This window comes from Onychostruthus taczanowskii, unplaced genomic scaffold, assembly GCF_017590055.1.
Source record: "Onychostruthus taczanowskii isolate IOZ18803 unplaced genomic scaffold, ASM1759005v1 scaffold238, whole genome shotgun sequence".
Taxonomy (NCBI): domain Eukaryota; kingdom Metazoa; phylum Chordata; class Aves; order Passeriformes; family Passeridae; genus Onychostruthus; species Onychostruthus taczanowskii.
The window spans coordinates 311,308-323,870 of NW_024499662.1; the positions used below are offsets into that span (position 1 = coordinate 311,308).

Sequence of the window (12,563 nt, forward strand, 5' to 3'; positions counted from 1 at the left end):
GGATGTTCCTCCTGGGTGAGGATGTTCCTGCTGGGTAGGGATGTTCCTCCTGGGTGGGAATGTTCCTCCTGGGTAGCTCGATGTGGAGCAGCCTCTCCAGGCTGATTCCTTCAGGCAACTTCAGGGTCTGGAGCAGAACTGCTCCAGGGGCTTTTCCAAACACCAAAGGGTGTAAACAGGGAATTGGAGTGGGTTTGTTGTTTATTCCTGTCTGGATAAACCTGGCATGGAGACACATCCATGGGCACCAGGGGCTCAGGGCTGGGTCACTCCTGCCCAACACCTTCAGGGCACGAGGGCACCACCCTGGCTCAGCTCAGGGACAGCCCCAGGGGTGGGATGTGGATCTGCTGGGGACAGGGGGCTCTGCAGAGGGACCAGGACAGCCTGGATCCATGGGCTGGGGCCACCGGGGTGAGGGACAACAAGGCCAAGAGCTGGGTCCTGCACTGGGGTCACAGCAGGCCCAGGGAATGTTCCAGGCTGGGGCAGAGGGCACAGCTGCCCAGGGAGGGCTGCAGTGCCCATCCCTGGGGGTGTCCCAGGAATTCCTGTGTGCCCTGGGCTGGGGACCAGGTGGGGATGGGGCACAGCTGGGACTGGGTGGTCCTGGAGGGCTTCTCCATCCCCAGGGGTTCTGGAATGACGTTGGTGTAGTATCTTCTCCTCCCACAAAAACAAACCAGTGGCCATCAGTGCTTTATCCAGGACCTTTATCCTGGGGCATCTTTAAAGAATTAACACAATTTCTGCATTTTTCTCTTCTTCTCCTGCCAGTTGTAAATGTGTTTCTGGAAAACTCTAAGTTAAGGAGCCTCACAGGAGGGAGCTGAGCAGTGCTGTGCAGTTTGATGGCAGGGTGATAATCTCAGCTCAGGGAATTATAGGCAATTTTATGGAGAAAAACCTATTTTATGGCAAAAGATTGAGCCCAGCCTTCCCCTTATTCAAAGAGAAGTTCAGATGATGATGGGATTGTAATTAATAGTTATCTTCAGAAGGAAGAGTCATTAGAGCATTACTGTTTAATTGAGAAAATTGGGCTAAATAGCAGGCAGGAGTTGGGAGGCAAAGGAAAATTCTGTTGTCCTTTTTATAACTCTGTGGGTAATCAACTTCTGGAATGTTTAATCCCACCTAACAGTAGGTATTATTCCCTTAAATGCATGTAAATCCAGGCTGGGATTTTTAATACAAAGGGAGGTCTAAATGATGGGAACATGGAATGGTTTGGGTGGGAAGGGACATTAAAGCTCATCCAGTGCCATCCTTTTAATATTCTATTTTTAACTTCTCCGAGTGTTTATGTCAATTTTATGAAAATTTCAATCCTAATTTTTAAAAAAAATTCTTTATTTTGTGTTTGTCCTGTGAGCCCCTGGTGAGTTCACCAGGGTGAAAGGGGCTGCTGCTCTCCTGCAGCAAAACAAGAAATGTTCTTTCCTGCCTTTCCACCCTCAGAATTCAAAGTCTGAATTCTGACTTTCCTGGTGTATTTTCAATGTTTGTGACCCAGAATGAGCTCAGTAAGAAATATCTCCACAGTTATGGTGGATGTGATCAATATACTTATTGGTAACATTATTGTTTATATAAATATTAATGAATTATTAATAGTACTATTGTATTAATATATTATATTATTAATATTATCACATACTATATATACACATACAATATATATTATTTACATATATAATATATTATTTACATACTATATATACATGCAATACGGTATCTACATACAGGGAATGGGGATGGGAACGGGGATGGGAACGGGATGGGAACAGGATGGGAATGGGAACGGGCATAGGAACGGGGATGGGCAGGGGGATGGGGATGGGGACGGGCATGGGAACGGGAATGGGCATGGGAGCGGCTGCCAGGGCATCCCCAAACACCCAAACCAGCTGGGAAAGGTCCTGGGGGTGCTGTGCCAGCCCCTGGACACCAGCCCAGGTGTGCCCAGGTGTGCCAATGTGGACACCAGCAGGAATTTCCCCATGGAAAGGGTGCTCAGGCCTTGGCAGGGGCTGCCCAGGGAGGTTTGGAGTGCCCATCCCTGGAAGGATTTAGGAGAATTCTTGGTTCCCTAAACCCTTACAATAACTAGAGGCAAATCTTTGCCAAGGGTTTGTATTATTCCATGCAGGAAGAGACAGAAGCAGGAATTTATTTGAGTATTGTTTGGTAGATGTGAGCAAAAGGCGAGTGTCCTTCACTGGTGGGTGTGGATGTGGAAAAGGCTGTGAGTTTGCTGAAGGAGGAATCTCAGAAAGCTGATTCTGTGGTTTTTGTAACATTTATAAAATCATGGAATCCTGGATTCACTTGGGTTGGAAAAGCTCTGTGAGACCATTGAGTCCAAGCACCCCCAGCTCTGCCCAGGCCACCACTGTCCCCTGTCCCCAAGTGCCACAGCCACAGAGCTTTGAAACCCTCCAGGGATGGGGAATCCACTCTGGGACAGGCAGGGGAGGGCAAGGAGCTGCTCTGGCTGAACATCCTGGAGGCGGAAGCTCAGCTCCAGAGGTGTTCCTGATTGTTAATTAGTGTTTAATGATGTGGTTGGAGTTGGGAGGGACCTCAGAGCCTGTAGGTGAGCTCCCTAATGACACAGTGGCACATCTAGCCTTTGTCCCCAAAATAAGGAAAGAACCCCAGAAGTTTCTCTCAAGGATTAAATGAAAAGCCACCTCACAGGACCTCGGGGATTTCACCAAAAACTAGAGAACATCTTATTAGATAGAAGCCAAAAAGTCCCACCTGAGCCATCAGGTAGAAAAGAAGAGAACAAAAGAGCCAAAGTGCTTTTGTGAGGTGTTTTTTACCAGGAGCAGACCTCTGCACCTGGCTCGAGTTTTTCTGTTTGATATTTTGCCTTTTGTTAAACCTTTTTTGTTTCTAACACTGCAGCAGAAGCCATCCTGCTTATTTTATGTCCCCAAAGCAATAGCTGAGCTCTCCTTGGGTGTGTTATATTTCTTTTGAGGGTTTATGAGACCTGGCCCAAGGAAAAGAAAGTTAATGAGAGCCCAGCCAGTGCCACCCCTGCCATGGCAGGGACACTGCCACTGTCCCAGGGTGTCCCAGTGTCCAGCCTGGCCTTGGGCACTGCCAGGGATCCAGGGGCAGCCCCAGCTGTGCCAGGGCCTGCCCACCCTGCCAGGGAACAATTCCCAATTCCCAATCTCCCATCCAGCCCTGCCCTCTGGCACTGGGAGCCATTCCCTGGCTCCTGTCCCTCCATCCTTGTCCCCAGCCCCCCAAATGAACAAATTCAGAGACAAATAAATGTCATTTATTTTTTTTCATTTTCAGCAGGGGAAGGATTAGTTGAGGAAGATGAGGGTTGTAAGTTTGGAGTAATCACATCTGTGTGCATAATTGAAATTCTCTGTGGAGCCAGCAAGTGACACGAAATCAAATTGTGATTTCCATTGGATTTCAGAGGAATTAAAGCAGAGGGGTGGAATGAGTTGAGCTTTAAAGGTCCCTCCCAACACAAACCCTTGCAGGATTTGCTGATTTTGGGGTGACCAAGTTCCCATTCCCTGGGATCCAGAGGCTCTCCAGGGCCTTCACACAATGCTGCTGCTCCCCAGGACGGAGCTGTGGGCTGATAAATAAAAATTCCAGGACCTGGAAGGAATGAGGAATGTCCAGGGCAGGCTGGACATCAGCAGGAATTGACTCCATGGTAGTAACTGCTGCTAATTATCAGTAATTGCCAGTGGTAATCTGAATTTTCATTTGGATGCCCCTTGGGAGCTGGTCCCAGCTGCACCCTGGAGTGCTGGACAGCAGCAGTAATTAATTGCACAGCAGTAATTAGCCAGGGCTGCCCTTTGCTGGGGTGTCAGTGAGGGGCAGCAGCAGGAGGAGCTGCCAGGTGATGGCTGAGCTGCCGTGTCCATGGAATTATGGAATTATCAGGGTTGGAAAAGACCATCCCCAGGGTTCCATGTCACTGCTGGGAGCTCGGTGAGCACAGCAGCATTTTCAGAATTAATTCCGTCAGTCAGCATGGGATTTAATCCCCATTTTTTGGTCATTCCTGCTCCAGGAATTTAGTCATTCCAGCACTGCCAAGGACCCGGGGGTCACTGATGCTGTGAGGCCATTTAGTGTGAGAATCAGAAAAACTTTACAGACACTGAAGAATTTAATCTGCAGCCTTAAAGGACACTTAGGTTAATGTAAAAATGTAAATGTAAAAATGTAAATGTAAAAGTGCAACCCACAGACATTTAGCAGAAAAGTCATAACCGTGTGTTTTTGGAGTTGTAAGCAGGAATATCCCTTAAATAAGAGAGAAACTGTGTTGGGTGAAACAGTGAAGGGTTTGTAATGAAAAGGTGAGGCTGTATGGAATAAAATGAGTTTAGAAATCATAATAAAACTGAGTTTAGAAATCATAATAAAAGCATGTGTGCCTGTGAGTTAGCAGGCATTAGATGAAAGTGTCCCTACTGCAGCAGAAGTAAAAGTGATAGGTTAAAAAAGCAAAATAAATCCTGTGGCATCTGTTAGTTTAGGAAGTTACATATTGCCTTGTAACTCCTGAACTGTAACCAAAAGCTTGCTCCTCTGAAAGCTCACCTGCCCCTGCCCTTCCTTCCAGGGCTCACCTGTGCTTGTTTTCCCCCCAGCAGCCCCCAGACTCACTGTGTTTTCCCCCAGAAATCCCCTGCCAAGAAGCTGAGCCACGCCATCAGCAAGTCCCTGGGCTGTGTGCCCAGCAGGGACCCGCCCCGGCCGCTGTTCCCCGAGCAGCCCGAGAGACCCCTGGACCTGGCCCACATCGTGTGAGTACCAGGGGCCTTGGCTGGGCAGTCCCAAGGCCCCCCTGAGCCCCCTCCCCAGCCCCAGGCTCAGGCAGGGAGCAGCCCTGGGCCTGCAGTGGAGTTCAGGTTCAGGTTTTTCTCTGCTGTGTTGTAAATGTTTCTTGGAGACCCCTCTGGGGCTGTGCTCGTGAGGGGTCCCAGGGCTTTGGGGGGCACTGGTGCAGCTGCAGCCAGGCCTGGCTGTGTCCTGCCTGCAGCCCTGCCACCTCCCTGTCCCCAGCAGTGGCACCTGTCACCTGTGTTGGGTCAGGCTCTGCTTTCTCGTTCACTGTACATGGAATTATCTGAGCAGCACCACGTCAGACACGTGGGTCAGCCCTGGGGCCCTCACATCCACGTCCCCCCTCCGTGGCATCATTGTCACCTGCTGTTGTCACCTCCCTGTGGAGCTGGTGGGATGGCACTGCACCGGTGTGGGTTTGAGCAGCCTCTCTGCTTCCCCCCTCGCTCAGATTTCACCTCAGAAGTAAAAACTGAGAGAAAAAGTCCCAAACAAGCTGAAGCCATTTTCCAGAGGCTGGGGGGAAGCTCTGCCCGTCCGTGGGAGAGGATGAGGAGGAGCAGCACTGGGATCTAATTCCAGAGAGGGCAGCACTCCCATTCCCACCAGGGTGGAGCTGTGTGCAGCCTGAGGGTGAGGGGAGCTGATCCCTGCTTTTACCTGAGCACAGGTTCCCCTGGCAGTGGCTGTGCCCCAGTCCCTAAGTGGAGAGCAAGGATGTCCCTGGCCCTGTGCCCACCCCAGACCCCCTGCTTCCACTGACTGCCTCTTCTGCTCCCTCCTTTAACAGTGTGGCATTCCTTAAGGACAGGCTGGAGGCTAAATTGCCAAAAAGCTGGACAGGTGAGAGCTGCAGAGCTTTTCCTGGTGGTGTGAGCAGTGTAGAGCTCCAGACCTGCACCAGTAGCTGCTGCCAGCCCAGCTTGGGGCTGATTCCTGCTTTGCTCTGTGCTGGTTCCCTGCAGCTCCTGCCTCCCTGAGGATCCCCCCCTCTCCCAGAGCTGCCTTGGTGCAGGGAGGGATTGGTGTGAGTCCATGGAATGTAAATCCTGCTCTGCTTTCCCTGGGGCAGTTGCACTCGGGTTGGAGAGAAGGCAGGGTCAGTGCTGCTGCTGCCCAGCTCAGGGCTGGAGTTCATCCCCTTCTCCAGGCAAATGGCTCAGCAGAGCCAGGGACAGGGCTGTCCATGGCCCACAGCACGGCCTGCTCCTTCCCAGCAGCTCATGGCCTTTTCTTTCCCTTCCCATCACTGCCTTTCCCTTCCCTTCCCATCTCCCAACCTGGAATTTCCTTCTCCTGCCAGCCCATCACTGCTTTCCTTCCCAACCCATCACTGCCTTTCCTTCCCAACCTGGCATTGCCTTTCCCTTCCCAGCCTGGAATTCCCTTCTCCTTCCCAACCCATCACTGCATTCCCTTCCCACCCATCCCTGCCTTTCCTTCCTGCTCCATCCCTCCTTTCCTTCCTGCTCCATCCCTGCCTTTCCTTCCTGCTCCATCCCTGCCTTTCCTTCCTGTTCCATCCCTGCCTTTCCTTCCAGACCCATCCCTGCCTTTCCTTCCTGCTCCATCACTATTCCCATCCCTATTCCCATTCCCAGTTCCTGTTCCCATCCCCATTCTCATCTCTATTCCCATCCCATTCCTGTCCCTGTTCCCATCCCTGTTCCCATTCCCTTCCCCATTCCCTTTCATCCCCATCCCCATTCCCATTTCCAGGGACAGTGGGGTCAGGGCTGGGCACCTCCTGCAGGGACAGGGACATGGGGACATGTCACACCTCCTGCAGGGACAGGGGGACAGTGGGGACAGGGCTGGACAGTTCCTGCAAGGACAGGGACATGGGGACATGTCACACCTCCTGCAGGGACAGGGCTGGACAGCTCCTGCAAGGACAGGGACGTGGGGACAGGGACAGCTGCCCAGACACTCCTGGCAGCAGCTCAGAGGCATCTGCTGTGTGCTGAGAGCTTTAATTAATATAAAACCAATGCCCTAAAAAGCCACAGCATGGGGACGTGGGGCCTGCTGGTCCAAGGACAGCTCTGGGACAGCAGGCACTGACCTGTGCAGAGAGCTTGGCAGCAGGGGATTCCTGTCCCAGGGACACCACAGGGACAAAAAGGACCCACTGGCCTTTGTGTGAGGGGCACGAGGCCTCTGGGCTTCTGTGCCACCCCTGAAACAACAAAAACAACAATAAACCCCAGTGCCGTGGCTTGAGGGGCTGCAGGCAGGGGAGGTTTTCTGTGGGAGGAATTGCTGCAGGCCCCAGGGAGTTTGGGGTGCCCAGGGGCTGACTGTGTTTGATTTGGGTGAGGGAATCAGCACCCACAAATAAACAGGGCCAGAGACTGCAGAAAAGCTGAGCTCTGCTGCAGCTGAGTAAATAAAGAATGGAAATATTAATAACTAGGGGAGTTTAACAATACTTGGCCAAAGGTTCCAGGGGAAACAAGGCTTGGAAGGGGAGAAGCCCCATCTGTGCTCTTTGAGGGAGGGAGGAAACACAAAACTGGGTAGAAGGAATGAAAACAATGAGTTAGGAGTGGTTGTGAGTGGTTTCCAGGTTTGGCACAGGGGCAGCGAGGGGCAGTGAGCTGTGCTGAGGGGCTGGGAAGGGAATGGAGCCCCAGGAGGGGCTGAGGGAGCTGGGAAGGGGCTCAGCCTGCAGAAAAGGAGGCTCAGGGGGGACCTTGTGGCTCTGCACAACTCCCTGACAGGAGGGGACAGCCAGGGGGGTCGGGCTCCTCTCCCAGGGAACAGGGACAGGACAAGGGGAAATGGCCTCAGGCTGGGCCAGGGCAGGCTCAGGTTGGACACCAGGAGGAATTTCCCCATGGAAAGGGTGCTCAGGCCTTGGCAGGGGCTGCCCAGGGAGGTCTGGAGTGCCCATCCCTGCAGGTGTCACCTGGATGTGGCACTGAGTTCTCTGTGCTGGGGACACGGTGAGGATCAGAATTCCCAAAATTCCCAGAATTCAAGAACCACTGGGTTGGAAGAGACCTCCAAACCCTTGAGTCCAACCCAGCCCCAGCACCCCAACTCAACCCTGGCACCCAGTGCCACATCCAGGCTTCTCCTAAACACATCCAGGGATGGTGGCTCCACCACCTCCCCGGGAATTCCCAAAACTCCCAAAATTCCCAGAATTCTCAGAATCACTGGGTTGGAAGAGACCTCCAAACCCTTGAGTCCAACCCATCCCCAGCACCCCAACCCAACCCTGGCCCCCAGTGCCACATCCAGGCTTTGTTAAACACCCCCAGGGATGGTGACTGCACCACCTCCCCGGGCAGAACATTCCAGAACTTTATCACCTTTCTGGAAAAACCTTTTTCCTGCTCTCCAGCCTGAATTTCCCTCGGTGCAGCTCGAGGCTGTGTGCTCTGGTTCTGTCAGTGCTGCCGGGCTCAGGTGGGACCTGCTGCTCTTGGGGGTCTTTTCCCTGCCCAGTTTTGGGGTTCGGGGTGACCCCGGGCACGCCGCAGCTCCCGGTCCGTGTTTGCAGTCCCTGGGGAAGCTGAGGAGATTTCCCAGTGCAGGGAGGGTCTGCTGTGTCCGGGGGTCCTGGCAGCAGGTCTGGGTGATGTCCCAGCCTGGGGACAGGGGCTGTGGCACAGCTGGGGCTGAGCTGAGCAATGCCAGCCTGAGCTGCCAGGAGGTGCCAGCAGAGCAGGGGGGGCACTGGGCTGGGGCACCCTCAGCCCCCAGGGGCCTTTCCTCTTGGATTCACCTTTTTTTTTTTTACTTAGAGGTGGGGTGACTAAAAAACATTTCAAAAACTTTTATTCTATTTTCAATCTGATATAAAAACCAAAACAATGTCACCATCAACGGGGCTGAGCTGAGCAATGCCAGCCTGAGCTGCCAGGAGGTGCCAGCAGAGCAGGGGGGGCACTGGGCTGGGGCACCCTCAGCCCCCAGGGGCCTTTCCTCTTGGATTCACCTTTTTTTTTTTACTTAGAGGTGGGGTGACTAAAAAACATTTCAAAAACTTTTATTCTATTTTCAATCTGATATAAAAACCAAAACAATTCACACTGTCACCATCAACAATTAACTGTTTCCTAATTACAGTACACTATAAACATTTTTTAACTTATCAACTTTTACCACTCTATGTTATAAATGTCTTAAAACTAATTATTAAAAATTACTCTTTATGAATCCTAATACAACATATCTTTTATAATTCTATTCCTCTATAATATCTAACTTTTTAATAAAACTTTTAAAACTTACTTTTAATTCCATTTTTCTCTCAACAATATTTATCCTATTTTATATTATACAATATTTTATAATATTATCCTATTTCTAATATTTCTATTTCTATTTTTCTAATATTTCTAAGTTAACATTTTTTATCTCAAAGTTTGCATACAAATACACGCTATATAGACTTTCTGTCAAGTCTTTAAAAATTTCTGCAGATTTATTTCCCACAATTTCTTCGGGGTTCATTTGCATTAATGACATAGGGGTGTTAATTAGGAGCCCTGGAAGATGGAGGAGACAATAAACAGAGCCCCAGCCAGCAGGAGACCTGGGCAGGGTTTTTGGGGAGGGATCTGTGCCAGGGGGTTTGGATCAAGAATGGCTCACAGCAGCTTTAGGGACTCGTGGTCTGCCTGAATGTGCAATTTTGGGGGGATTTTGTAACCCAGGATGGTGACAGGACCCAGTGAGGTGGTCCAGGGGCTGGGAGTGGCTTTGGGGATGTGGGCAGTGTCCAGCCAAGGACTCGGGGAATGCAGGATAGCCCCCAGGGCTGCAGCAGTGCTTGGGTGTCTCTAAAAACACCAACAAGAGAGAAATTCTGTTATTCTGGAACTGTTATTCTGTAATCCTGGAACGCTGGCACATGGGCCTGGCAGGGAGCAGGAGCTGAAGGGAGGCACCTTCAGAATAATGAATATGGGATGTGAAAAATCAGAGAATCCCGGGTTTGGGATGGAGGGGACCTCAAAGGCCACCAGTGCCACCCCTGCCGTGGCAGGGACACTGCCACTGCCCCAGGCTGCTCCAAACCCCAGTGTCCAGCACTGGGCACTGCCAGGGGCAGCCACAACAATGAAACAAGACGTTTTTAGCAATGAATGTGAGGAAATAATGGTTAGAATATTGCCCAGGTGGTGCTGGAATTTGCACCTTTAAGACCAGGACAAGAGTGTTTTTTAAATGCACTCAGAGTGGTGGAAGCTCTGTTATCTCAGTGTTTCTCACTGCTTCAGCAGATATGAAAAATGTAGGCAGAAATGTTAATGCAGCCTCGGAGCCAGGGGTTTTGCTGGATGCAGTGCTGGAGCCCCAGATGTGCATTCCTGAGGGAATCAGGGATTTGCTTCCCTCAGATTTGCAGGAATAAGGAGGTGTCTCTGCAGCCACCTTCACCTGCATTGCTGCAGCCAGGCTGGGTCAGCAATAGCAAAACCAGAAATTCTGCCATTTCCTGCTGCTTTGGGGCACTCTGCATCCCCTGATCTCCCTGCATCCTCCTCCAGGCTGTAGCTGCTGCTCTGCTCCCAAGGGACAGGGGCAGGACGGGGGGAAATGGCCTCGAGGAGGGCTCAGGCTGGACAGCAGCAGGAATTTCCCCATGGAAAGGACGCTCAGGCCTTGCCAGGGAGGTTTGGGGTGTCCAGGGAATTCCTGGGTGTGGCACTGAGTGCCCCGGGCTGGGGACGAGGTGGGGATGGGGCACAGCTGGACTGGGGAGGATTTTCCTGTTCCTTTTCAGGGATTCTCTGTCGGGGTGGGAGTTTCCTGGCTGTCGGAGAGTAATTCCCTGCAGATATCGTGTTTGGGTTTGGCTGTCAGCTCACAGGCTGCCCTTTTTCTGGGATGACAACATGGGATGGGGAATGATGGCACCTGTTGGTTGTGTGTGCTTGCTAAAGCAGAGACGGGGCTGGCATGGAGCACTTCTTCTGGGAGGAATCATTTCAAGCGCTCCATCAGCTCCGTGGGGGTTTGGGATAGACTCCAGAAACAATTCACACTGTCACCATCAACAATTAACTGTTTCCTAATTACAGTACACTATAAACATTTTTTAACTTATCAACTTTTACCACTCTATGTTATAAATGTCTTAAAACTAATTATTAAAAATTACTCTTTATGAATCCTAATACAACATATCTTTTATAATTCTATTCCTCTATAATATCTAACTTTTTAATAAAACTTTTAAAACTTACTTTTAATTCCATTTTTCTCTCAACAATATTTATCCTATTTTATATTATACAATATTTTATAATATTATCCTATTTCTAATATTTCTATTTCTATTTTTCTAATATTTCTAAGTTAACATTTTTTATCTCAAAGTTTACATACAAATACACACTATATAGACTTTCTGTCAAGTCTTTAAAAATTTCTGCAGATTTATTTCCCACAATTTCTTCGGGGTTCATTTGCATTAATGACATAGGGGTGTTAATTAGGAGCCCTGGAAGATGGAGGAGACAATAAACAGAGCCCCAGCCAGCAGGAGACGTGGGCAGGGTTTTTGGGGAGGGATCTGTGCCAGGGGGTTTGGATCAAGAATGGCTCACAGCAGCTTTAGGGACTCGTGGTCTGCCTGAATGTGCAATTTTGGGGGGATTTTGTAACCCAGGATGGTGACAGGACCCAGTGAGGTGGTCCAGGGGCTGGGAGTGGCTTTGGGGATGTGGGCAGTGTCCAGCCAAGGACTCGGGGAATGCAGGATAGCCCCCAGGGCTGCAGCAGTGCTTGGGTGTCTCTAAAAACACCAACAAGAGAGAAATTCTGTTATTCTGGAACTGTTATTCTGTAATCCTGGAACGCTGGCACATGGGCCTGGCAGGAGCTGAAGGGAGGCACCTTCAGAATAATGAATATGGGATGTGAAAAATCAGAGAATCCCGGGTTTGGGATGGAGGGGACCTCAAAGGCCACCAGTGCCACCCCTGCCGTGGCAGGGACACTGCCACTGCCCCAGGCTGCTCCAAACCCCAGTGTCCAGCACTGGGCACTGCCAGGGGCAGCCACAACAATGAAACAAGACGTTTTTAGCAATGAATGTGAGGAAATAATGGTTAGAATATTGCCCAGGTGGTGCTGGAATTTGCACCTTTAAGACCAGGACAAGAGTGTTTTTTAAATGCACTCAGAGTGGTGGAAGCTCTGTTATCTCAGTGTTTCTCACTGCTTCAGCAGATATGAAAAATGTAGGCAGAAATGTTAATGCAGCCTCGGAGCCAGGGGTTTTGCTGGATGCAGTGCTGGAGCCCCAGATGTGCATTCCTGAAGGAACCAGGGATTTGCTTTCCTCAGATTTGCAGGAATAAGGAGGTGTCTCTGCAGCCACCTTCACCTGCATTGCTGCAGCCAGGCTGGGTCAGCAATAGCAAAACCAGAAATTCTGCCATTTCCTGCTGCTTTGGGGCACTCTGCATCCCCTGATCTCCCTGCATCCTCCTCCAGGCTGTAGCTGCTGCTCTGCTCCCAGGGGACAGGGACAGGACAGGGGGAAATGGCCTCGAGGAGGGCTCAGGCTGGACAGCAGCAGGAATTTCCCCATGGAAAGGATGCTCAGGCCTTGGCAGGGAGGTTTGGGGTGTCCAGGGAATTCCTGAGTGCCCCGGGCTGGGGACGAGGTGGGGATGGGGCACAGCTGGACTGGGGAGGATTTTCCTGTTCCTTTTCAGGGATTCTCTGTCGGGGTGGGAGTTTCCTGG

General features: G+C 50.8%; 1 protein-coding gene across 1 annotated transcript in view; it reads left to right on the forward strand.

Moving 5' to 3' along the window:
• Nucleotides 1-4,812, forward strand: part of DTNB (dystrobrevin beta) — a 48,484-nt gene extending 43,672 nt beyond the window's left edge. The window contains exon 10 of the mRNA XM_041405603.1: nt 4,684-4,812. Coding sequence (XP_041261537.1) covers nt 4,684-4,812 — 129 coding nt within the window. The remainder of the gene's footprint in view (nt 1-4,683) is intronic.
• The last annotated feature ends 7,751 nt before the right edge of the window (nt 4,813-12,563 follow it).